The following is a 26,742-nucleotide window of genomic DNA, read 5'->3' as shown; positions in this document are numbered from 1 at the left end:
AAATTCTATTTAGCATTATAATATATATAGTAGACATGTACCTAGTAATAATGTCAAATAATAAATAGTGTTTTTGTTATTCTACAGAACACATCTAAACATTGCTTAAAATATAATTATAAAGAATAATGAATGGGATTTGTTCAGAATCTGTAAAAACTAAGACATATCATGGTTTGCCTGGAAGCCATTATGTTATATAATATACCTGTTTGTTTATTTTTGTTTAATATTTTGCTTGTATCCTATGGAACAACTTTTACTTTTATGCAAATTGATATGTCTAGTTTAATTTTTTTCTATTGCTACTTATTTTGTTTTTTATTTCTCTTTATTTAGGTACTTAAAATGGTTTCTCATCAACAAGTTAGAAGGAACAGATCTTGCTTAGAGCCATGTCTTCGCCAAGTTGTTAGCACATTAGATTCTATAACTGTTAGTACATTTAGTAATTTATATTTTAGGATTATGCATTTGAATATTGTTATTTCATTTTTTATATGAATATATTTTTTTTCTTTGACTGAGCAGTCAAACTAAAAATATGTGTAAAGTTTATCTTTGTTGAGTTTTATTATTACTGAAATATTATGCTTAAACAGGAGATGTGCAATGAATGATTAGGAAAGTTTTTTTTCCTTATTCATATTTTCTGGTAATCTTAAGCTTTCTGATTCAATATTACTGCAGAAAGTTATGTCAGTGATTTTCAATTGTTTTAATTAGTACTGCAATTTGAAATTTATTTGATATTCTTATGAAATTGATGTCTTAATTTCTGTTTAAAATTTTTCTCAAATATTTAAACTTTTTTTTATGAACAGTTTTGATACTGTATCAATGATATTTTTTTCCTTTGTTTAGGAATTGAAATTGCAATATTTATAAATAATTGGTTTTGCTTCCTTTTATGAGTTAATCTGTCTCTCTTCTAATCCTTTCACAAGCTATTCAACAATTATTGTATTTTATTATTAATCAGTCACCTTGTGCATTCAGTACATTGTTTGAAAAGCAAATAATATCAACTTCATTAAGGGTAAAAAAGGGATGACAAAATTTATTTTGCAATTATTTGTAAGAAAAGAAAACAGAAGTTTCTTATTTCTTTATCAAAATCTCCATGTTAGAAGATGCCCGAAATTTCCTTCTATCCATAATTTTTAAAAGTTAGTTAGAAAAGAATAAACTTTACTAAAAAAAAAATATTCACTATTTCTTAAAAATTATTTTCTATAAATGGCCATATTAAATTAAGTGCATGACATATTTTTCCTTTGCTCATAGACAGAAGATAAAAGCCAACCTTTAATACCAGAAAGTCCTATTCATATTGACCCATCCAAGCAAGTTTTTAACCCTCTTTCACATTATGGTTTTCAAGATGTCAGTGTACCTTTTCCAAGAACTTCTGGTGCCAGATTTTGTGGAGCAGGTAAACTAAAATTAGTTCAACATCAATATAGTCAATGTATATTTATATTCGCTCAATTTTGTAGTAAAGTATTTGCTGGTAGAGAAAAGGACTTTAAAAAAAAAAAAATCCTATCAAAATAATTTTTTTTTTGTTAGTTATTGATAATATGAATGCCATATAAATAAATTGAATTAGGCATAATTTGCTGCAGAAGAAATGTTCGTTTTACAAATTTGATTATGTATAATTTTTTAATAATTGTATAAAATAGAGAAAGAATATGAATTATAATGGTCAGTAAAACTTCAAACTTCTGTTGAAATTAAGCAAATATATGAATTGAATCTATACTTATAATAAAGAAGAATGTGTTTTGTTGCTTACAAGGCAGACCACTGTATCAAAAGTAAAAATTAGCTCTAACATAGTCTAGGGAATAGAAATCTGGGAGAGAACTATTTTTTCAGTTTTAATTTATCAGTCATGAAATGAGATTTTGGCATTTGTTTTTAATAATTTCAAGAAAGGGAGAAAAAATCACAAAAATAATTTCTGTTAAAAAAATTGAAAAAATTAGACTTTAATGGATTTTATAGTATCAATTTAGTTGATATGTTTTTTTTCCCCTCTTTAGTTTTAATGAATTTGTAAAAATATTTTTACGTGTATTTAATTATAATACTTTTTTTTAAACGATATTCAAATCGTTTTTTTTTTGTTTCCATTATATATAATCGGGTTTTTCATTCATTATTAAAATCTAAGAAAATAAGATTCATTTCTGGATTTTCTTTTACTGTATCATAATGTATTTTTGTTTCTGTGATTTTTATTTCATTATATTTTTGGTATAATCTTAAATTTATATTTAACCATTTTAACAGTAATCTGCTGCCTGCATTTATTTGTGAAATATTTTCCCATTGTAGATTTACTTGTAGTATTCACAAGGCCATCCCATCTCCATAGAATCAATGCACCTACAGATGATACTCCACGATCTTTGTCTGCCCTCTCAGCATATCTTGCTTCCCATGTTGTTTTACCGTTGAAAGGTCGAACTGCTTCTTCATCTCCAGCCCAGTATAATCTCATTTATCCTCTATTGGCTCAAAGTCCTAGTGGTGATGCTTCAGTGTCCATTTCATCATTTTATCATCAAGACAGAGTATGCAGTTAAATTATTCTTTATTTCTTTTAAATTAATTTTTGTAGTTTGGGTGATAGTTGTTTAATTTGCTAGAATTGTGCATTTTTCTTGTTTTTCACTCTTGGTTGTCTAATTATTTTCAACTTTTTCCTTTTTTTTTTTTTTTCATTGTATTATTTTTAAAGTGCAAATAAAAAATTGAATTTGTTTCTTTGTCTTCTGTTAAATAATGTATATTTTTATTCTGATTTTTTGTTTCTTTTTTTTTTATTTCCTCATTTTTATATGCTAGTTTTTCTCTAAAAATGTGTATAAGAACATATATAATGTATGCTGAAATTACTTATAAATGTTAATATTTTTTTGTTAAATATTAATTTCCTTCTTATACCTTGTGCTCATTTTATGGCAGAAGAATAATTTATTCTGAAATAAAGTTACATTTTTTTTTTAAATCTGTATTTTATTGTTTTCTAATATTAAAAGGAATTACTGAATTTTTCTTCAAAATTCTAGTAAATAATAATAGTAAAAATATAAATAATAGTAAATTGTTATAGTAAAAATATAAATTCTCTTATTTGTATATTTATTGTTAATATGAGTTTTAAGATAATCTGAAACATATAAACTGTCATTAGTTTTTTTTAATTAAAGAAATCTAATTAAATTTGGTTAATCTGTAATTGATATTTTTATGTGCTAAGGTAATAGCTTATAAATAGAGGTTACCATTGAAAGTATATTTCTCTCATTGACAATGTTTAAGTGCCAATATTCAAAATCTTAAAACTTAAGTCTATGTTTTTAATTTTAATGAATGAAACATTCTTTTCAGAAACAACGCAAACGTAGAAGTCTTCAAGATCGACGATCTTCTGGCTCCAAACAATTGAGTAATTCTGGAACAGTTTTAATTTACAGCATTTCTAAACTGATGCCAGTTAATTACACTCTAGCGCAGAATTATGTGTAATGTTTTCTTTTTTTTAATTATTATTTTTCAACTCTTCTGTATTATTTATTTCAAAAACTTTATAATTATTTTTTGTTAATTAATAGGTTTGGATCTGATGACATTGTTGCTACATGTTCTAAAAATGCTGCAATAGCTGCTAAGGAAGGCTGTAGAGATTTAGTGCAGGTACTTAAAATTATTTTAATTATATAAATTTGTTTTACATACTTGGTATTGAAAGGTCTGTATATGTTTTGTATTATCTACAGGCCTTTCAATACTATCTATATATATTTTATCTCCATCTCAAATGTATTTGCATACATAATGTATCTTCATCCATTATCAAGTGTTAATCTTTGCTATTAATTGTTATAATTGCCAGTTGCAACTGTTACTTTTTGTCTATTTGCTACATTTGAATTATCATGTTAACATTTTATCTATTTTATTAGGTTTGGTCACTAGCAAGTCTCATTTGCAATCCATCTTCTATGTTCAGCAATGATCTCGAAAATGCTGCATTGTGGGCCAGTCATCCTTTTGGAAGAAAAACACTTCAATCATTGTGAGTAACCATCTTCAACTGTGTTCACGAATCTATCAATCTTTGTTAATATTCTGATACTAAATGCTTTAAAAAGAATAATTTCTATAATTCTTGAGGAATTACTTAGATTTTTTTTCAGTAAAAATACTTAACTTTTTCTTATGAAATTTTGAGCATTGCAATATTTCAAAAATATTACAAGATAAAAATTGTTTGAGTTCATTGCAATTTTTCAATAATTCAGTTGTTTATTGTAAACATATTTATGTATAAACAGTCATATAAATATTTTAATATTAGTTGAGCATCAAACAAAATAAAATGAGGATTTTTTCTTTCATCTATACTATGATAAGTTGCAGAAGATAATTTAGATGTTCATTGTTTTAATCACAAAATATACTAAATAATATACTAAATTTAATATACTAAAGTTTTTTGTGAAATTAATTCTCTAGGTAATGAGTTAGCAGTTCAGTAAATTTAATTTGATTAGAAATTGTTACCAAAGTGACTGAATTCGACATCGTCGGAATTTATACTTGATCTGTCACACATGTACAAAATGTTGTATTTATTAAATTTGATAACTTTGAGAATTTAAAAAAAGAAATATATATCATTTATTTGTAAAATCATGTCATTAGTTGAATTCCTTTAACAATGATTGAACATTGATTGATGGTGATTTAGTATTTATTCTAGACAAAATAAAAAATTAAAAAAAAAACCCTTTTCCTTTCTTTTTTTTTGCTCCAGATGTTTAGCATTTGGAAAGCAAAATACTAATAAATAATCAGTGAGTGCGTTTACAAACAAATTATTATAATTTTTTTTTTTTCTTTTCAAAGGAGAAAAATTTAAATTTAAGAGGCAATAGACAAACAAGCAGAAAGAGAGAGAAAGATTGAATGAATCTTTAATTATACAAGAAATGAAATGCATTTCAAATGACAGTTTTAAAAAATTTAGAAATGGAAATATTTTCTTACACACAATTGTAAATTTGCATTAAATTTTGAATACACTCAGTTATAAATATTTAAAAATGTCTTTGAGCTGTGGCATGCATTAATATATCTTCATGTATAAAAGAGAGTATATTTGTCTACTTTTATCTAAGCTTTAATTTGACTTATTACTGTTTTAAAGAAATGCTTACTTTGATGAATAAAAATATTTGCCACATACCATTTTTTTTTATATATAATTAAGGGATGATATTTGAGTATGCATACTGTAAAAGACTAATAATCTTATTTTGTGCAAGTTCTGCTTTTTTTCTATTCCTTACAAGAAATGAGTTTATGGAAGTTTATGCATGAAATTTTATCATGATGTGGTAGACCAGATCGGTTAAACAATATTTCTTATTCAGGAATTTTTTTAGAGGAAAGTAGAAGCATTTTATCCAAGATCATTTTCTCAAATTGTTAGGAAGTTATTATTTGTGTATGCCATCTTTTTTTACCTTTGCTCATATGGCTTATTGCAAAAGATTTCCATTCCAAAGATCATTGTAATATCAGTAACTAAATACATTTTAGAAGCCAAAGTAAATTTTGTATTTTGAATTCTGTGTAGACTGGAAGTCTATTCTTGAACGAAAGGTTAATTGTTTGTGATTTTAAAGCATGCTTTAATTTATTATTTAATATTTCAGAACATTTTAATTCTAAGTAGATAAATTTTTAGATTACTTTTTTTTATCTATAATTCTTTTTATGAGGTAATTTTTGATCTCTAGATTATTTTACAAGACTACTTTCTTTTATTAATTAAGTACTTATAAACCTTTAGATTTTAATGTTATGCACTTATTTATTTCTTCAGTTAATTAAGTATATTAATTGATTATATTCCACTAAATCCTGATAAACTGCACTGTTATTTCTTGGCAACTACAAAATCGTGCAACTATTCCTACTATTAACATAACTAAAAGGTACGATTTTCATGATCCCTTTCTTCACTATAGTCATTGAATGCTATCATTTTATAAGGGTATATTTGGCCCATTCAATGCTTTTTACAATGGTGTAATGAGAAGCTGTATGTTAATACCAAATGTTGAATCTCTTACCATATATGATGTGGTTAAATTGAAGTACTAAATCTCTCCAAATAGTATCGTGGAATATCATTTGCTATAGGTTTTGTTTCCTTTAATAAGAATATTTTTGAAACTGATGAATTTCTTCCATCTTTTGTAACTGAATGTCAATTTTTCATTCAAATTTCATTTATGATTCAGTCAGTGCAGATTCTAATACAAAGATCTTGATAGATTAAATATACTATTGACTGAAAATACGAGGTATTTCCCTAAAGCTCAGTGAATAGGAACAAGTAAAGAAAAACCAAGAGTGAAATAAGAATTATCACATACATTCCTAGAAAACTAACCATACAGGAATTGAAATCAAATGATGCCTCTAAAGTGAAAAAAATACAAAAAAAAAGATTTTTTTTAAAAAAACCTATTTAAAAAAAAAGATAAATTCTGAAAGTAGTATACATTTTTTTTTCAAACTGTGAAAATTTTTCTCAATCATTAAACATTACTATAATATTTAAAAAGAAATTAATCTTTTGAAAACTACAAACTCTTGTAAATGACTTCTTCTGATGCATCATAAAAACTTAAGATATAATTAAAAATAACTATCTTATCATTTTATGTGATAAAAGTTGTTTCCACATTTATATTTGATTTTGTAATTAATTCAAGTCAAAGGCACACTGCTACCATGTTAATGAATTATTAACTTACATATGAAGCCAGTAAAAAAATTAACATAGAAAATCAATCAACTTTATAATAATCCCCCCCCGTATGATTTATATTTAAAAAAATGTATTACAAGTTAGATTTCATTGTTATGTGCAATTGCTATTATTTTGTAACATTATCCATAAAGGATATTCATAACCAATTATAATAAAGTGTTATATTTTTCATTTTTTGTTGCAAATAAATTTTCAAATAGATTTCAAATTTTTGGGATAACATAACTGTATTGTTTAATTTGCATAGTTTTACTATAATTTTATGATATATTATTTACACTAATTTATGTTCTTTTAATATGCTTCATTATTTTTATAGGATATTTCATTATGGTAATCATTATGATGTTCAAACTGCAACAATGTTAGCTTGCTGTTTTCATGTGAAACCTCCTGAAAACAAAATAAAAAAAGTTGTGGATATTGGTTCTAGTGGAAATGTTAGTGTATGTATATGTATCTTTATATAATTGTTGCATATTCACATGTTTTAACTTTTTCATTCATATAATTATAAATTTATTTATTTATTTCCTTTATACGATAACTGATTACTAATGAACGATTTGCCAAAGTTCTATTGGATTTGCAGAAAAGTGGTTGCATTATTTTTGTAAATTACGCATTTCATCTCTTTTATAATATATATCATTATACAAGTTATGAATGTTTCATGAGGGTAAATGTAATACTTCTGAATTGCTGTGATTCTCATCATTTGATAATGATTCAAAATTAAGTGATCACTCCCTAAGTAGCCCTTATGCTAATTCAGAAGGGGATGTAAGCAAAACTATGTGAATTGGTGTTTCAAACTGAGATGGCTTTTCTATTTCTTGTTCGCAGAAATTATTCCAAAAAAGCTTAGTTTTTGACATTTTTCGATATTCCAATGCAAAATTTTTTTGGGGAAAAAAGATTGCACTACAAATGCATCATTTTAAATATTTTTATAGGGTAATCACAATTTTTTTTCTTTTCTTAATCAACTACTTTGACTGTAGTGTAATTTACTACTGTAGTTCTCATAGTAATCATGTTATGTGTGTAAGCATTTGTATATATTTGAGTCTTCTTTCTTTAAAATTGTGTGTTTTCTTAAATTTTTAAACTGCATATAAATTATTTATTAGTTAATTATCTGATCGAGATTGTTATAATTTTAATATTTTTATAATTATTTGATAATTTAAATAGAGTGAAAGTTGGGATTAATAATTATATACTCTGTTGTAGATTCTGTAGATGAAGTGGCTAGGAAAGTGCATTACTGATTTCTAATAGTAGGTCCCAAATATTAGATTTTTGAATCTTGAGAAATGTTTTTCTGCATATATGATGACAGTTGTAGAAGTCAGTGTAATTTTCAGAACAGTAGCAAAATTTAGATGCAGATCAAATAAATATTATTATATTTGTAACATTGTGATCCCAGTAGGCAAAATTCAGTAATAAATTTTGATTTTGTTAAACAAATTAATACAATTAATTTCTTTTTGCAAAATGCATTATATTGCAACATTTAAGAGTATAATTTTCAGTCAGTAAATAAATATTATTTGAATTTCAAATTTTTTCTTAGAATGCATAATGTTAATAATGATTGACTGGGAAATTTTCAGTTTTATATTATATGTTTTAATTATATGAAAATATTTTTCATGTTATAAAATGGTCTGATTGTTTCCTCTGTAATAATTTTAAAAAATAGGCACAAAATTTATTCCTTCTCTTATTTCCTTTCTTTCATTTCATCAGAACTATATGCACATTTTTTTTTCCTTACTTTTGTATCTGCAATCGATCCTACATTCTTATAAATAAACACTAATTCATTTTTTAGCAGAATGGTTGTAATGAACCATCAAATATATTATTCAATAAAGCTCAGGGATATATTACATTAAATACTTGCTCACTTTTTAAGTATTAGTATTTCACTTATTTTTAGGTCTTGCAATTAAAATGACAATTTACAGTTTATTGTTAAATCATAAGTTCATTGCTTTTCTCATTATGTCATTGCAAGTATCTATGTGTGTAGCGAGATCCAAAATATCCTTTCTTGCTTTGGGGAGGAAATATGCACAAATCAAGTAATATTCAAACGTATATTCATAGTGAAACAAAATAAATGAAATAAAACAAAAAAAAAATTCATTTTGCAAGTGTAATGCTAAGTAATCAAAACAAAAATGCTTCTCCCCCCCCTTTCAAACTGGGCCTGCCCAAGTGATTATCTAAGCCATTGGGGGGGGGATTCTTAGATTTGATGTTAAATTTAATATATAATATATTCTTCCATAAATGATTTCAAATGTAAATGCAAAAAATTATATGTTTTTGTCTAAAAATATATCCTGCCAGAATTACTACCAAGTGCCATCAAATCTGATTGCTAAACTCATCTATAAAGTAGTTGGACTAGCAGATTTTTAAGTTTAGATTATCATATTCATCATTGTATGTAGTTATAGTTACCCTATTTCATATATTCACTCTGTTTAAAAATAAATATTTCATATGTTCTATTGTGTAATATGTTGGTATTTTATGTATTTGTAGCAAATATCTGGGAAGTGGTGGCTAAAGGTATGTCGGTGTATTAATTAGTGGCAATGCTTTTTTTTACCCCTTTTGCATGATTTGCTTGTTTTTTTTTTTAATTCTCAATTTAATTTTGCTATAAGGCATGATATAGAATGGAAAAAGTTGGATTTATTTATAACTTTATTGTGGAAAGTGAATTTTCTATATTAATTTTTTATGATAAAGTCATTGTTTAATCAGTGGTGCTCAGTCTCAATATAAAAAGTTCTAGAATATGGAAATAAAACTGAAGAATCTCCCACCTCCAGATAATATTGCATTATCTTAATGGCATACAAAAATATGTCTGTGAATTTGTTAATTAATGAAAAGTGTATTTACCTTTAGTTCTATTCATCTTCTTCCATTTTGCACCCTCTTTTTCTTTCATTTACTTGACTTCTTAATAAAAAATTGGGGGAATAAAAAGTGTTTGGCAAGAATTTATATTACTTGCTTCTGTAATCTTTTAGTATTATTACTAAGAAAATTACATTATTATCTAATTCCTTCTCCCCAATAAATCTGTACACCACTGTTCTACTTTTCTTAATTTGTTTCAGCAAATCATTTGCCTGAGCATTGTCCGAATTTATCACGTATCATGAAGGAAAAAAAAAAATTGTGTATCTTGTTTTAATAACTGTTATTTTTCGTTTTAATCTTTAAAATTTATTTGTTTAGTGCATTAAAATAAGAGGTGGAAGCTTGTGATTAATTAATTATTCTTCACTCTAAGAATTAATGTAGAAATTTCACATATATTTATTTAAAATTCAAATTATATTTAACAAATTACCTTATTTATAATTTTAAATTTGAATGCTTATTTTTATTGTGCTTTTTAATTTTTAGTCTAACATTTCCTTTTTATTTGAAAGCGTGTTTTGTTCAGCCATCTTATTCTCTGACCACCAAGCAATTAACATTTAAAGTTTTGCGTTTTGTAAATAATTTTTTTGCTTGTATTTTCTTTTCTTAATTTTTTCATAATGTTATTTCAAATTAAAATTATTATTAATATTAAAATTGTTGTTGTTTCAAATTTTACATCAGTCATCTGAAAAATTATTTTCGTTGCTAAAAATTTTTTTAATTGTTTAGTGAAAATTCTCATGTCTTGTATTTTCTATTGACTTAGCTATTTGATATAAAATTTTGTCAAAGAAATTTTAACTATTAATCTTCTTCCTGCTCAGAATGTTTTTTCCCTTTCTTTTTGTATTCATCAGATAGCGTTGTTTTCTATCTAAATATATTTTCTTTTTATTCTAGTTGATAATTGTGAACCAATTGCTTTACATTTGCTTTTTTTTTTTTCTGTGAAAAATTAACAAAATGAGTAAAATACCCTAAATTGCCTGGTCTTTTTTATGTAAAACAATATGTGAAAAAGAAACAATGTTATATAATTAAGATAGTATATTGTTTAAGTATTAACAAATTAACTTTATATATTTAACCACTCAAGGCTCCATCAAATTTTTTCTGTAAGGAAACATGTCGTCCCTATCTCATATCAATCTGTCCATTTGTTAAATGCTTTAAATTATTCATTCCTGACCAGTTCAAATGGAGTTCAATTAGAATTCATTTAGGATTACTGTGATTTTACTTGGAATAATGAGAAACATATGATAAACATGAGATAAATATACTAAACTTAATCAACATTGATCTTTGTCAATTCTGTAGTAATAATTATTCTAATTTAGATGGCCTCATATAGAAAAGCTAAAAATTGTATTTTTAGCATAATAGTTTGAAACATTAAAAAAAATTATACCTGTCAATTCACTCTATTTTATTTATTTCAACTCATCTTCTTACTTACTCTTACTTCTTACTTAAAGTAGGTGAAATTAAGCTTCTAATCCATTAAGTTTTTTTTGTTTTTTTTTTTGGTAAGATGAAAAAAAAAAAATTAGTATTGTTTCCAGAAATCTTTAATATTAAATTATTATAGTTTTCCATGTAATAATATCTTAAATAGATTATAATTGTTTTTATTTTCCTTTTCTGAATTCAGTTATTGATATATAGGTATTGATAAAAGCACTGAAATATTCAATGAGAAACAATTTTGATCATTGCAAAGAAATGATTTCTTCACCTTTCTTGCCTCCTGCATTTTAATCTTTTAAATATTTTCTTATTAATAATTATAATAAAAATTAAATTTTAACTAATCAATTTAATTCTTCATCTATCATTTTTTTTTCTATACTAATAAGTGATACTACATTGCAATGAATATATTTACAGTGTTATTCATTTTTGAACCCTTTTAAAGATTATTTTACTGTTAAATTAGTATAAAAAAATTAGAATATTATAAATTATTTTATAGTAAGAAATGTATTCATTTCTCTTACAGCCCGGTGGGTCACCTTATCACACTGTTGTACCTGCCAACAATACATTTGAAGGTTGGAGCATAGGTATTTTTACTTCAGTAATGAATTAAATTTACTGTCAAAACTGTTCTTAGTTTTTGTAATGATGAATTACTGTATTGCTTTGATTAAATGGAACAAAACTTTTTCCTTTATAGTTAGTTTTTATTCTCTGTTAATTCGGGTTTTTTTTAGGCAATGTATTAAATAATTGAAATTGTATCAAATCTAAAGTGAAAGTTCTGTTGTTTCAATGATGCATACCTTTATTAGTTATATGAATATTATTTAGTTATTCATTAAAAATATTAATCAGTATTTGTTACTTTTGAGGGAAAATTATTAACATTTCCTAAATTTATATATCCTACTAGCAGACCTGGCCACTCGTTGCTGTGGCTAAGGTTTTTGTTATATTACATAGTAGTAAACTATTCAAGGGAAACGGCAGGAGAACACCAGTCATGGGGACCACCATGCTTTTTTACACAGATGCCATTTGTAAAAAAACATGAGGACCTCCATGATTGATTTTCTACTACCGTTGATATTTAGCAAAAATCAATACAAAAAAAAATAAATTTAATTTTTTTTATTTTTTTTATTCAAGTTTGTAACAAATGAGTACATTACAAAGTTGTTAGTAAAAAACACGTAACACTTAAACTTATAAATGAGGTAGGTAGGGCAGATAGTTTTAAATCTTTGACAATAATGTTTATTATTTTGAATTATAAGTACTTTTAATTTCAATTTAATTTAGCACTAATCAGTGCACAATATTTTTGGTTAACCTGTCTTTAGCTATCACAAATAGATTTGATGGTTTTCCTACACGTGAACATGCAACATATAGTTGCCCATGCGAAAAACATGGATTTTCCAAATCTAAACCACAAATGGACATTGTTTGGCCTTGAGACTTATTAATAGACTTGGCAAAAGCTAAACGAATTGGAAACTGTAACCTTTTGAAGGGTATCGTAGATTCTGATGGTATCATCGGAATATGTGGCAACAGGACCACTTCTCCTTTAAACTTTCCAGTTAAAATGGTAGCTTCATTTCCTGTGATCTTTTTGATGACCAAACGCGTACCTTTGCATAATCGAGGTGGATTCAAATTATGCAGGAGAATAATAGGTGGACCAATCTTTAATCGAAGGTTATGTGGTGGCATTCCAGGTATATCTAGTGAATTTAAAAATTCATTTGGAAAATTTACACTATCATTTTCATCAACAACAGTATTGGTTGATTTAAAAGACATCAGATCGCCTGGTAACAACTGTTGTATTTGGAAGTTAATTTCATCAACATCAACATTTTTGGCTGCCAAAATAGCCCGATCACTGAGCCAGTTATGATTCAAGTAATTACTCTGTATATCCGGAAAAATACTCTGAATCAATTCATTTTTCCCCTGAAGAACAGTACAGAAATTGTCTGGCAGTTTAATGCATTGCGTATTTGGTTGCAGTTCTATTTTACCATTCCAATATCTAGTAATTGTTCAGAAAATATTTGTACTGATGGATCATTTTGTAATTGTATGCGCATGTTTATGGCCAATCGAAGTGTTTCAGTAATACGCCATAAGAATGATTGTTTTAAATATGCATTTTAATTAAAGATTGTTGAACAATGAAGCACTAATAATTAAAAAGCAAGAAGAATTCCACTGTATTACTTTTGCTATAATATGAATTCAATTTATACTTCAGTCTAAATAACACGTGGTTGGCTATGCTAATACCAAAAATTGAAAAAGTAAGAACAATTGAATTTCATTGTATTGCGTTTACTACGAAATAAATTTAACTTATACTTTAGCCTCAGCAACATGTGGTGGTTATGCCATTAAATTGTAGCTTATGTGAAACGTTGATACTTTTAACACAGCGCCATCTGTTAGAATACTTACTCAATCCAATCAACAGATATCGCCATCTGTTAGAATCGCTTGGAGCTAACAGATAATTGTGACTGTCAAATAATGAGCAAATAATTTGTTCCTTCTTAATACCTTCCTTCTTAGTATAAACCCTTTATGATGTATAATAAATCCTCTGATACAGTGATACAGAGTGATACAGATTCTGGCTTCCTCAGCTTAAAGGAAAGATTTTTTTTTTTTTTTAAGTTATATATTCCACACATGAAGTTGCCATGAGATTTATACCGTCATTGATACATTTGTCTGTTGCAATAATTCAAATTTCATTTACAAAATGAAATCAGTTTCAGAAACATTTATTAAATAATGATAAGCATTGTAGCTGAAGTGAATGATAGCTGAGTTGATGATAGCTGACATAACTTGATACGTACATGCAGTTTATTAGTAAAGAAATGAAAAACTGAAACAATTATTGTAACCATTTTTTATTATTATATCTTCAATAATTTATATAAAAAAAGATTAAATTTCATTTAGCATACAAATGAGTTAATATTTTTTTATTATCCGATTAGAGGAACTTATTATTGGCTCGTTCATTATCCTTTTTTACGATATCCTTAACAAAAGAAATAAAATCATTTAATTGAAAATTCAATGAAGGTAACAAATGTTATTGCCGTACAACATTTTTCTTAGTAAACAGTCAGATAAAGAATCGGAATTCATTCAAAACGAAAAGTAATAATTATCCGTGTGCACCTCCAAGTATTTTTCCAAACTTCTTTACAATTAAAAAAAAGCAGAATTTTAGTATGTTATATTAATCAGTGATCCGTTAAAACGTTTGTAATTAATCATTTTCAAATAAAATATCTTCTTTCTGAGAATTGCCACCGTGCACAGTAATACAAAATTCAAACATAAGATCGTGATACTTTATCCGTTGCAACGTATCAAATTTATTTTATGCATTAAAAAATAATTGTGGAAATTGATATCTTATTCCTGGGAAACGTTTTCGGATAGGATCATAATTAATTCGAGCATTCGGATTCGAAACTTAACGCAAATGCGTCAATTTCTCTACGCCAGTTGGGGTAGCGCTATGCAGATTAGAAATTTTTAATTTCCTTTATTCTGTTTTATTTTAATTCAAAAGTACTTCAGAATGAATCTGAAAGATCGATTAATTAACAATGTTTAATTTTAAATGCATCAAACATTAAGAAAATAAATAGAATCGTTTCAAATAATCAGCCGAAAAATCTTAAGCCTAGCCTCATGACTGTTGGGGAAAAAAACTGAAGCCGTACTCATTTGGCGGTGGGGAAAATGAAGATTTTTTTGGCGGGAAAGTTAGTTTTTAATTAATAATTAAAATTCTAATTAAAAATTTAAAAAAAAAAGGCTATCCTATCTTTTAAGTTAGATCAAACTGCACACGGTGTGCAAATTTGATTAAAATCGGTTAAGTAGTTTAGGAGTCCATCGCGGACAAACAACGTGACACGTAATTTATATATATTAAGATTAATATAACAGCACAATTTCAACGGATCTTAAATAGTCCTAAATATTAAAATCCTATTGGGAACCCCTAAAAAGGCCATCATTTTTTGTTATATATTTTTTGTTATAAATCATGAATAACATTTATAACTTACCAAGATTTATAATTATTGTAACAAGATTTAAAAACAATATTTTTTGAAAAAGATACTTTTGATATAAAATTGCAATGCCAAACATATATTTTGAAAATGTTAAAAAATATTTAAAAAAATTGACTTCAAATAATTATGACTTTTGTATAAAATTGAAAAATATACTGTCTCATTTAGTGCAAATACATTGTAGAAAAGAACGTGAATGTGACTATATTAATTGAGTGTAATTTTTCTACATAAAGTAATATTTCCAAATTCTTCGAAATTTCTGAGATGTTGTTAGTATTGACAATTTTTTTATATGGATATTTAAAAAGAGTTTTTTTTTTTAATTAATATATATATATATATATATTTATATATTTTCTCATAAGGAAGCTGATATAGAAAAGGATCTTTCTTATAATAAAAGAATCAGAAATGAAAACTGAAATAAAACTGATTTTTTATGAACCAATGAAATTATAGGTGATTATGAAATTTGAACTGTGTTGAAAATTCATATTATCTTGATATCCTGAAGAAATTAATATTGTTTGTAACAGGGGCAAGAAAAAAAAAAAATTTGACTTAAATGGAAATTCAAAAGATGTTGAGAAAAAAAGAAACTCAAAATTAAAAAAATAATAATAAATAAATAAAAAGGATCCATTATGTGATTTTTAAAAAAAATTATTTTCTATATTTATATAACATATATAAAAATTACTGTGAGAGAAAATTATTGATTTTTTATTATATTTAATTTCATTTCGTTATATAAAATTTTTATTTTTATTTAGTGTCTTTGTTTCAATAATATTATTAATTTTCAGTTGGTGCTTTAAAAAGAAATAGATCCAATAGTTGGTCTGACTCTGTTGAAGAATTTAGTTTCTTCGATGATCATACAAACCGAAATGGAGGCAGTGATTCAACTGAAGAAAAAGATGCTCTTGAAGCTAGTTCCAAGTAAGAATTTTTTATATATACAGTCGCTCGAAGCCAAACTCATACATCATAGCCATAGCCATCAAACTCAATAAAAGATACTAATACAGTCAATATTTGTAAACCAAAAATGATAAGAAACATAGTTAAATGAATTTTCAATAGTATATTTATTGCAATTATAAAAGCAAATAGCAAAAATTATAAATTAATTCATTTTAATCAGAAATTATGGCAAAAAATAAAACAAAAAAATATAATGCCCAAGCCAAACTTGCAGAGATAAGAAAATTTTGAAAACTAGCTGATATTTCAAATGAATTATTATTTTGTATGCAAGTCTTTGCTTTTATAACCATTTTAAGACGTTTAGGCTTAGATTGCACGAATTGTTCACAAAAATTAAGTTCAATATTTTCTTATTCCTGCATCAATATTATTTCTAATTCATCTTTATAGGAAATAGCATGTTCCCAGACTCCTTCCTTAAGGTATTCCAATAAATTTTCTGTGGAATTTATTTCAGGGTTTTGAGGTGGAGGTGAGGACAATTGTATAGAAGCCAGGAATGCACTTGATAAACTTTATGTTTCTGGATGATTGTTCTGATAAAATCGCCAGTAATTACCAAGAGAAAGTTTCAGCACGCATCATTTTAAATTTTTTGTTAAAATGTTGAGATATGCATTCTGATCCGTTCTCCCTTCAATAAAATGCAGGGTTCCTGGGCCAGTAACTGAAAACAAACCTTTGGCCATTACTGATCTCTTTACATGCTTCACAATTGCTTTCAAATTTTTTTGTGTGAAATTCCTTTTTTGATTTCCACCAGATGTAAGGCTTGCCATCAGATCCAAAAATGTCGAATTTTCTCTCAGTAAATAAGACATTTTCCCTGAGACATTCCATGAAAAAAGAAAAATCTTTGTTTTCATGTTCCTTGCAAATTGAAGTCCTTATTTTGCGAATTTAAGTCTTAGTATGATTTTGCTTATTTATGAAAGGCTTTTGTCTTTCTTTTCTTCCATTTTGATCTGCTTTATGGAGAAAAAAATTTTTTTTATTGTTGATGGGCTAAATTTTTTCTTAATTCTTTTTCACCAATACTAGATAGGTTTGGTGGTCTAAGGAATGGATTTGCTTTTACTTTTCTGGTTAATATCTATCATCTGTTTCTTTGAAAATCTTATTGTGTGTTGTCTTAAGCTTATTTTCCACCTGATTATTGGTTTTGAAGCAGTTTATGGTATCATTAACAGTTGAATGATTTCTTTGGACAGTCTCTGATTTTTCTGGTACATATTTTCTACCTTCAGCATGCTTAGTAACCAATTTTCTTAACTGAATGCTCGTTTGGCTCCTTTGCCTTAATATTTTAATTAAATTAATATTTAATTCCACTATAAATGTAAATAATAAAATTAAGAAATTCCCCTGAACAATTATAATGTTAACTATAAAAGTGGAAGTGATTTTTACCCAGAGTTGCAATTATTTAGTGCTTAATTGTGAGATGTCCGAGTTTGACTTGCAGACTCTTTTTCACAAATTTTACTTCTATGTCTAAATTTTTAATTATAATTTATGAATTGGCACTATTTGGTTTTGTTTTTAGTTGTACGATGAATTCATTGTTAAAGAAAAAAACATTTTCACGTTTTTTCTTATTTTGTTTTAGTTAAAATATTTTGGCTGAGCAAGTTTTTTTTATGATGTCCGAGTTTGGCTTGTAGCGACTGGATATATTTTACAATGTTGAACAAACTAATTAATGATATTTAATATTAAATTTCAGTGTAATTAACTCCTTGTAAAGCTCTTAAAAGAATTTCAATCATTAAAAAAAATCATATGCATTTCTCTCCGTCTCATTACTTGCAAGTTAAACAATCTGATACATGGAAAGAATTAGATTTCTTAAATTTGAATTTCATTGTATAATCAAATCTTCAGTATTTAAACTTAAGTATGTCTCTATTACTAGAATTTGTAGGAAAATGTAATCTTAATCATATAAAAATAGAAATTTTAATATGAACTCTATATGAACAGAATATATATATTTCTTAAAATTAGATTTTTCAAATTAAATTTCCTTGCCTAAAACATTTAACTTTCTACATTCTGAATTCATAAGCTTAAAAATTACTGTAAAGTAGAACAGTGACTTAAATATTAATTACTTAAATTTAATACTATTACATAGTGACAAATTTTGATATTTTATGGCCCTCGGTAGTTCACATTATGAGGTCTTAACTTTTAATAAATAAGTCAATTTAATTTTACATTTCAAACATTCTTAATATATTCATGATTTAATTTAGTTGAATCTTTTTTATCTTAATAGCTCTTTGAAAATGTATTGCCTTTATTTATCTATTATGGCTCCAGATTGCCTAGCATCCACATTTATTACTTGATATTTGGTGTTTATAAATATTCTAATAACGAAGTAAACATAATGAAGCATATAAAAAAGTGATCAGTTACACTTGTTTAAAGTGTTAGTGCTACCCTAATATTTTAAAATTCAAAGAATTTCTATTTTTTCCAAGAGTATTATTATTTCCAAGAGTACATATGGCAACTATGTAAACAAAATATTCTAATTGACTTGCTTGCTATCCTGTCTCTGCCTGGCATTATTAATTTGAAACTATTATTATTTTATAATATTTTATATCTGAAAGAGTAATTTCTGCATTTACTTTGAGGTCACAGTGACCTGGTGGCAAAGCCTCACCTTGCTACTTGTGAGATCAAGGTTTTGTTTCTCCATTACATGAAAAATCCATTAAATGCATTGGGTTTCAGGTTGCTGAATTTCTGGAGGTTCAAATGTTCTTACTTTAGTCTACTTCTTGCTCAGGTATCATTTCATTATCCACAATGGCTCAAAATTATATGGGTAATGTGGCTGATTTGTAGTAGTTTTTATAATGTAAATTAAGGATAGCAATTGATTTATTAGATTTTCTTCCCATTTTGAAGTAACCCAGGGATTATTTTAAATCATACTAAGGATGTTTGATAGCAAATAAAAATTTGATATACATAGATACATATAGGCAATAGACCTTTTTTAGGATTGAGCATAAACTCACAGTTCACCCATAACGAAGCTGAAACCCTAATTGTAAATTAACTTATTTGTAATCATACAGTTATTTCCTTTAGGGAAAAATCAGAGATCTTGATTTCTTAAAAAAAATCCTGTATAATCTTATTTATCCAAATTTAGTATTCAGGGAAATGTCAATCCTAAATTCTAGCAATTTCTATAATTCATTAGGATATATAAAGCTAATTAATTAGTAGGACATGAAATTGGATTCGTTCAGCCCTCTCATTGTTCCCTTCTCCCTTCCTTCATCATTCCCTATTCCCTTCAACTCTTCTGTTATTTAATAAATATGGAGAGAGATATGATAATATTATGATAACTAATAACTAATTGATTCCCTTTCAGCCCATCCTCTATCTAAGTAAATAATAGTTATTATCTACATTCATAAGGCTAAATAATTAGCAGCAAGGTTTTAATTAATTAAGGATTAAGCAACAAAGATTATGATCTGCTGAAATTAGGTTGCACCATCAAAACTCTCAACAGTGGTGTTTGAGATCAGATTTTCTAATGCTTAAAAACTTTCATCTTGTTTTCAACAGACTTTTGGATCCAGCTCATTCTGCTCAATTTGACCAGTATAAAATGGTTTATGCTGATGTCCTATATCGATGGGGCCTTTTAGAACAAAGAGCTCAGGTTTTGAAAACTGTCTCAACTCCAGCTGAAAAACATAAAGGTGTTGGTAAGTATAATTTCTTTAAAAAATTGAAATAAGTAACTTCTTTCTATTTTGTAATTTATTCTAAATGTATTACTTTAAAAAACTATTTAAATATTTGAAACCAAGAAAAAAATCATAATATACCCACCCCTAAAAGCAATAAATAAATGGAATGTTTTCATGCTTCTTTGTAACAATAAAATAAAAATGTTTATATTATTTTTATGGAATTTTTTATCTGGTATTTTATTCTTGCTATTACATATTAGTAAAAGCACAAGCAAGAGAGAAAAATTATTTTAGAATTCCTAAGTAGAGGAGCAGTACTAAAATTGATTTGCTATGTTAGTTTCCAAATATTTAAAGACTGAAAGGGGGTTTTTTTATGTTGTGAAATAATTTGCACAGATTAAAAATTTTATAACTTCCTTGTAAATAATAATAGGAAGAAAAATTTGAACACAATATAGAAAGAATTTTGAAAGTTTCGTTTGCATGTATAAAAAATATCCTTTGTGATTATTCTTGGTTATATGTGCAAAATCCACATAACCAATTTCACCATCATACAAATCATTTTTTTTTCCCTTTCACAGTTGTATGCAAAAGAAGCATTAAAGCAAAATATGCAATATACTCAATTGAAATGATGACAAAAGTAACGGCAGAAGATTTAGATAATCACAAACAGGGCAATCATAGAATTTTGATATTGAACATGCATCATTGGCTGTGAATATGCTTCACAAAGTCTGGCATGAAATAGCTATCTCATAAATATTGTCCATGTGACCAAGGAAAGTGACATAGAAACAATTATTGCATATGTTAGCAAAATGCTAATCTTTCTTATGAATTAAGTTCAAAATTTTTCTTTTTCTGGTTGTTTGAAAAAATTTTATAGTCATTTCTAATTGGTACAGATGTTTTGAATTATCTTTGTATATTTTGCTTACATATTTATTATCTTAGATCATTAATATATTTTATAAAAGAGATTGTGTGTAATAAACATAATCATATTTATTTATAGATTTTATCAATGAATGTCATTATTGTCATAAAGATGTGACTGGAGCTCAGTGCCAGTTTTGTAAGAAATACAGTTTTTCGTGTGTTATTTGTTGTGTTGCTGTGAAAGGTAAGAACTTTCTTTTAAATTTTTAACTGATTAGCACTTAAAATGGTAATATCTGAACACGTTATCTAAGATAAAATTCTATAAAAAAAATCACAAAGGGATAGACTTTGAGATAAACAGAATGTCACTGGTTCATATATTTTTAAATTCATTTATATTTAAACACTTTGAAAGGTAATTCAATCTTTTAAATTTAAATTGGAATATTTTCTGCTTTTAATTATCTAACTTTTCTTTTTTAGTAAAAATTCAGATATTAGACAATAGCAGTGTTAATAACAAACAAAATGTTGTTGCTAATTAAAATAATTATTTTTTTATATTTAATTTTGCAATGAGTATTTTCTGAGATCTCAATTCATAGGCATTCTTTTGAGGCTTACACGACTTATACCCCTGTTTTTAGAGCCAAAATGCTTTCTTCCAGATTGGATAAATGAGTTAAGTTGTGATGAAAGGCTTGTGCTTCCTAATCTCTCAAATATTTCTTTTGCCTTTAGAAATCTCTGGTTTGACTTTCAGATCATAGCATTTCTTATAATGATTTTTTGGTTACATGTTCAAAAAAATTAAAAAATAGGTGATCACCTTTTTCAATCCAATTTCAATTAAAAGCATCTTCATTTAAGGCGTGGAATCTAAATTGATGACTATCTTTTAATGTTTTATTTAAAATTTACATATATACACAATTAATAATAATATATACACAATAATTTAATATGTAATATGTACTTCGTATATTTCAAAATATTAATGATATGAAATATACTTCATATGTTTGCAGATTATAATTATATATTAAATCACAAATTATAACCTATTTCCTAAAAATTTTGTGTTTTCACAGCTATCTGAGAATCCTAGTAGCATAGCAAACAAACAGGTTCTTTATTCTATTGGGATTCATGGCATCCCAGGCACCACTGTTTTTTTGTTTTTTTTTGGTGCTGTGATTCATTTTATTTATGTAACTGATAACAATTAATTCATACAACCAACATCAACAACTGTCAGATGGTTTCATTTGCAAATAATAGAACTAATTAACATCTAACTCAAAAATCAGTAAATATAACATTAATTAAAAGTAGCAAATAATTAATTTCCATGCTTCGAAAGTACAGAAGAAGAAAAATTATGCAGTGAGTGTCACAGAACTAAAACATAGTTTTTATTCATGGAATTTACAAATTAGTAAACATTCACAGATCACTGCTGTTCAATTCTTTGAGGTTCACACTAGATGATACCATTATTGTATAATGAACAATAAATTCATATTGAAATAAAAATTCATTCTCTGTAGTCACCATAATATATATTTAATACTAGTTGCTTTACCTACAGCTTTGACCATATTTAATTGTTCTACATATATGTAAGAAAAAGCAAAACATATGTATTTCTAAATTGTATCTGTAAAGAATCTGCATAAAGAACAGGTTTAGTGTCAGCATTTGGGAGATATATAATATAAAATTCTTGAAGTGCCCCTCTAGAATCTTATTACATATAATTGGCTATATGAGAAACATTGTGTTTCTAAGTTCTTAATAGCATTTTTAAGTGATAAGATGTTAATAATATCAAGAGAAGGCAATTTAAAGCCTTTTTGCCTCATTTACTTAATTGTTTCTTTTTTTTTTAAAGCAATGAACTGATTGGGATCTTTAGAAAATAAGGCTATCCAAAAAATCAAATTAATATAATATATTACATTAATGATCGAAGAAGAATTTCCAGATATCACTTATCATTGTTATTCAGAGAAATATTTTAGTAGGTGATAATAATTGGTGATTCTATTGCTATCTATGAGTTAAATATTTCAAATAGTTTAAGGATAATATGATCAGTGCCCTTTTCTTAGTTGCAGGAATGCCATTAAGAGTATAGTCCACACTTATTTAATAAGAACTAAGTAATAACCATTCTGTCAGTTACACTTTTTGTTATTTTGTCCTTTTTTTAAAAAAAAACCCACACAGTAAGGCATAAAATAGAAAGAATCCCTTACACTTTCTCGGTAATTGTTATTTCAATGATTGTGGTGGATATTTTGAAATGAGACTTTTGTTTATATTAACTTTTCCATTTTAGTTATACTTTTTAATCTGAAAATTAAACTTTTGAAGAACTAAGAAATTGCCTATCAGCAATAGTATTTATTTATTTTTCTGGAACTGAGGGGTTATAAATGGCTTGAAAAATTCAATCAAAGAAAGGTCGTCACAATAAAACACTTACTTGTCATAATTAGGCATTTTAGTATGAACTACTAATAAAACAGAATCCCAGCAGTTTCAAAATTTAGACAACTTGCTAGTAAGTACTTTCTTGGACTTAGATGCAATGTGAGCATTAGAAATGCCAATGCAAATACAAATTAAAATATTTTGAAAATATTTTTAATTTGTTCATTTATTTATTTTTTAACAAAATTTTATTTAATAAATTCAAGCTTAAAGCTAGTAAAAAAAAGACTTACGATATACTATTAAGTATACTAAAATTTTAAAATTACTAAATTATAAAACAAAATTAGATTACATAGTTAGAAAAAATGTGCAAAAGATAGTTCTTTTTAAATATGTAACAAAAGCTATTACAGTACACTCCCGATTATCCGCGGAATTGGGTGGCGCGGCCGCCGCGGATAACAAAAATGGCGGATAATCCAAAAAAAGCTAAAAACGGGTATAGCAAAAGCGAAAACAGTCATTCCAACTTTGAAAAATCGTTTTATGTACAATAAAACGTAAAATAATCAGCTGGAAATGTTTAACTAACGCTTACTATTTTAGTATATCACTCAAAACTAACCTAAAATGCATTTTGTTAATGAAAACAGAAAAGTGCTTTGTACTTACGAGAGGCGTCAAGGATACACAGAAAAATTAATACATATGTAATACATATTTACTCATCAGAGGGGAAGGTTCCGAGAAGGCCTGGGATATTTTTGCCATAAATAAGCACGATGTTAGCAAATTTAACGTTTCGCTCAGTTTTGTGAACATTATTATTTTCTTTGCTTTACGCTTGTACAAAAAAAAAAAAAAAACCTGTGCGGCAGGCGCGGATAATCGGAAGTCTACTGTACTTAACAAATTCAATTAAAAATGCTATATAACAAAAGTAAAAAATAAATTTTAAAATGCAAAATATGTGAGAGTGTTGAATGAAATTAAATTTAATATTTTAACAGAAAAAAGACACTACTATAAAATGTGTTTAAATTAATTTTAAGGAATTGATTAAAATTAGACAAATAACCATTTATAAATGAAATTTAGGTCATTAAGAAGCTAATTATTTTATTTTTTTTATTTTAAGGTTTATTGAAATAATTTAATTGATTTATGGTGATTTGTGCAGAAGATTTGGCAGAAAAATGTAACATCTTTTGAACCCGATTCCACTTCCTTTAGAGGGTCATAGAAACTTTTTAATAGCTAAGAAATCCTTCTACTTTCTCAAGAACATGTATACCAAATTTTGTTTCAATTTGTCAAGGGGTGTGGGTTTGTATAAGGTTCAAATATACAAAAAATGGATTTTCAGCTTATATATAAAGGATGTAAGATTTTATTTTTCCTTTTGTCAATTTCACATTGACTTTTCCTGAGTTTTTTATTTTTGAATTAGAAGATTTCCACTTGGTTTAATTTGTTGAGTGTTTGTTACTTTAATTGGGTTAAATTACTTGTTTGTGCATCATTTCTTTTTCTCAAAGATTTCTTTCTGTGCGTCTTTCTTTTTTTCAAAGATTAATAATTATGTCCTTTTTCTAGAGGGAGAAAAAAAAGAATTTTTCTCATCATTAAACAAGTTTTTCATTAGCTCTGAACTGAATTTGGATGTTATTATTTTTTTTTCTCAAATCTAAAACCACACAAAGAATATTTGATTAATCATTCAATTAAAATATGTCTAATAATCAAATTCCAAACAAAAAAAATTCCACCAATTTTTTTAATAAAAAATAAATTGAAGGAATATTCCTATCCTGTTTTTAAAAAAATTGATGTATATCTTAATATATTTTACATCTTCTGAAGTTCTAAAACCCTTTTTCTAGGTGTATGTTATTAGAATATTATTCAAAAAGTGCCTTGAGCTAAATGGATATTTTGATGATCTAGTTTATGATGTGGTCTAGAGATCAAAATCATAGATCTGTAGCAAATTTTGAATCATCTCAGTGATTCAGAGGTGGTGCAGTGATGGAATGGAATAAGCACTTTTGTCAAAATACCTACTCTGATTTTTTTTTCCTCCAGGCTTTGAAGTTAAACAAAAGTGAACCAATATTCAAAGATGTTGTTAATATGCAAATTTCAGTCTATAATGGTGTTCATTTTTTGTTTGACGCAATTTTTAATCGAGTAGGGCTGTCAAATTCATTTATCCATGAAGTATCTCGGAAATTATCTTAAAAACTTTTATGTTTGATCTTATTTAGTTTCGTTTTGTACTCAATATCCAGTGATTAATGAAAGTAGGGGGGGGGGAAGTAACAAAGAAGGCAGTAAATGATTTCTCAAATAAAAGAGATTTGGGATACTGCCACACATTAAATAACATTAGAAAGCATAAAAATTCACTCACAGCATATAGCTAAATGGCACTTTGTAGGGCAAAAATCAACATTTTCTTTCTCTTTGGACTTAGTGCTAACAGAGATTGCTATGATGTAGAATTTGGTTAGTTCATATTCCCCCCCCCCCTTTTCCATCCAAGGCTCATCTTCCCTCATTTGCCTTGTTTTCCTTCACTTTTTCTCGATCATTATTTTTTGGATTTGTGATACCTGGATGGAAGGAAACATCTTATTTTAATTTATATTTATTTTCCTTTATTAGAAACCATGCTGGTAATTTTCTGAAACAATTCAGAGTTAATGGGTTGCTTTTTTGAAATGTAACTTCAGTTGTATTCTATACAGGAATATTTTTTGGCGGTATTGTTTTGATGAGTTGAATGCAATATATTCAAGGCATATATTGGATTCAATTTTAATTATTACAATATTCACAAAAGCTTAGCCAATATTTTTAATTTTTTCAACCAGTAAATATTGTTGGAATTTAACAAAAGCTAAATATAATTTAAGAATTCAGAATTTGGCTATGTTTTCGAAATCATACACTCATTAATTTAAATGTTAATATCTCTTATTCATTAATATATTTTTCTTTAATTTGAGAATATTCAGGAACATTTAATGTATGCTTTAAATAAAATATTTCAAAGTAAAAGAAAATGAACTCATAAGGGCTCAGGTGCATGTGCCTGATATTTTTAAGACTGTTGAAAAAATATTTCACCCAGACATCTGAAAAAAGAATCAAACTGGGATTCCTCAAACACATATTAACACAAACTTAAACCTGCTTTCTTCTACTTCTCTCTATAAAACGTAGGGTAGTTCATGTTTAATTTTTTTATTTT

At 26.4% G+C, this 26,742-nt stretch overlaps 1 protein-coding gene across 4 annotated transcripts in view; it reads left to right on the top strand.

Annotated features, from left to right (window-relative positions):
- LOC129963222 (GATOR complex protein WDR59-like) overlaps positions 1-26,742 on the top strand; it is a 41,982-nt gene that overhangs the window by 14,526 nt on the left and 714 nt on the right. Inside the window, exons 14-25 of one of the 4 annotated variants that reach the window (XM_056077418.1) lie at positions 340-435; positions 1,288-1,435; positions 2,347-2,585; positions 3,406-3,539; positions 3,630-3,711; positions 3,981-4,093; positions 7,185-7,305; positions 9,431-9,457; positions 11,832-11,895; positions 16,236-16,371; positions 20,023-20,165; positions 21,178-21,285. In XM_056077418.1, coding sequence (XP_055933393.1) covers positions 340-435; positions 1,288-1,435; positions 2,347-2,585; positions 3,406-3,539; positions 3,630-3,711; positions 3,981-4,093; positions 7,185-7,305; positions 9,431-9,457; positions 11,832-11,895; positions 16,236-16,371; positions 20,023-20,165; positions 21,178-21,285 — 1,411 coding nt within the window. Of the gene's footprint in view, positions 1-339; positions 436-1,287; positions 1,436-2,346; positions 2,586-3,405; positions 3,540-3,629; positions 3,712-3,980; positions 4,094-7,184; positions 7,312-9,430; positions 9,458-11,831; positions 11,896-16,235; positions 16,372-20,022; positions 20,166-21,177; positions 21,286-26,742 lie in introns of all 4 variants that reach the window. The other 3 variants (XM_056077417.1, XM_056077420.1, XM_056077419.1) reach the window with 3 other exon arrangements.

Source organism: Argiope bruennichi, chromosome 3 (genome assembly GCF_947563725.1).
Source record: "Argiope bruennichi chromosome 3, qqArgBrue1.1, whole genome shotgun sequence".
Classification (NCBI taxonomy): domain Eukaryota; kingdom Metazoa; phylum Arthropoda; class Arachnida; order Araneae; family Araneidae; genus Argiope; species Argiope bruennichi.
Note: the sequence above shows the minus strand (reverse complement) of the source record. Positions and strands in the feature narration are given on the sequence as shown.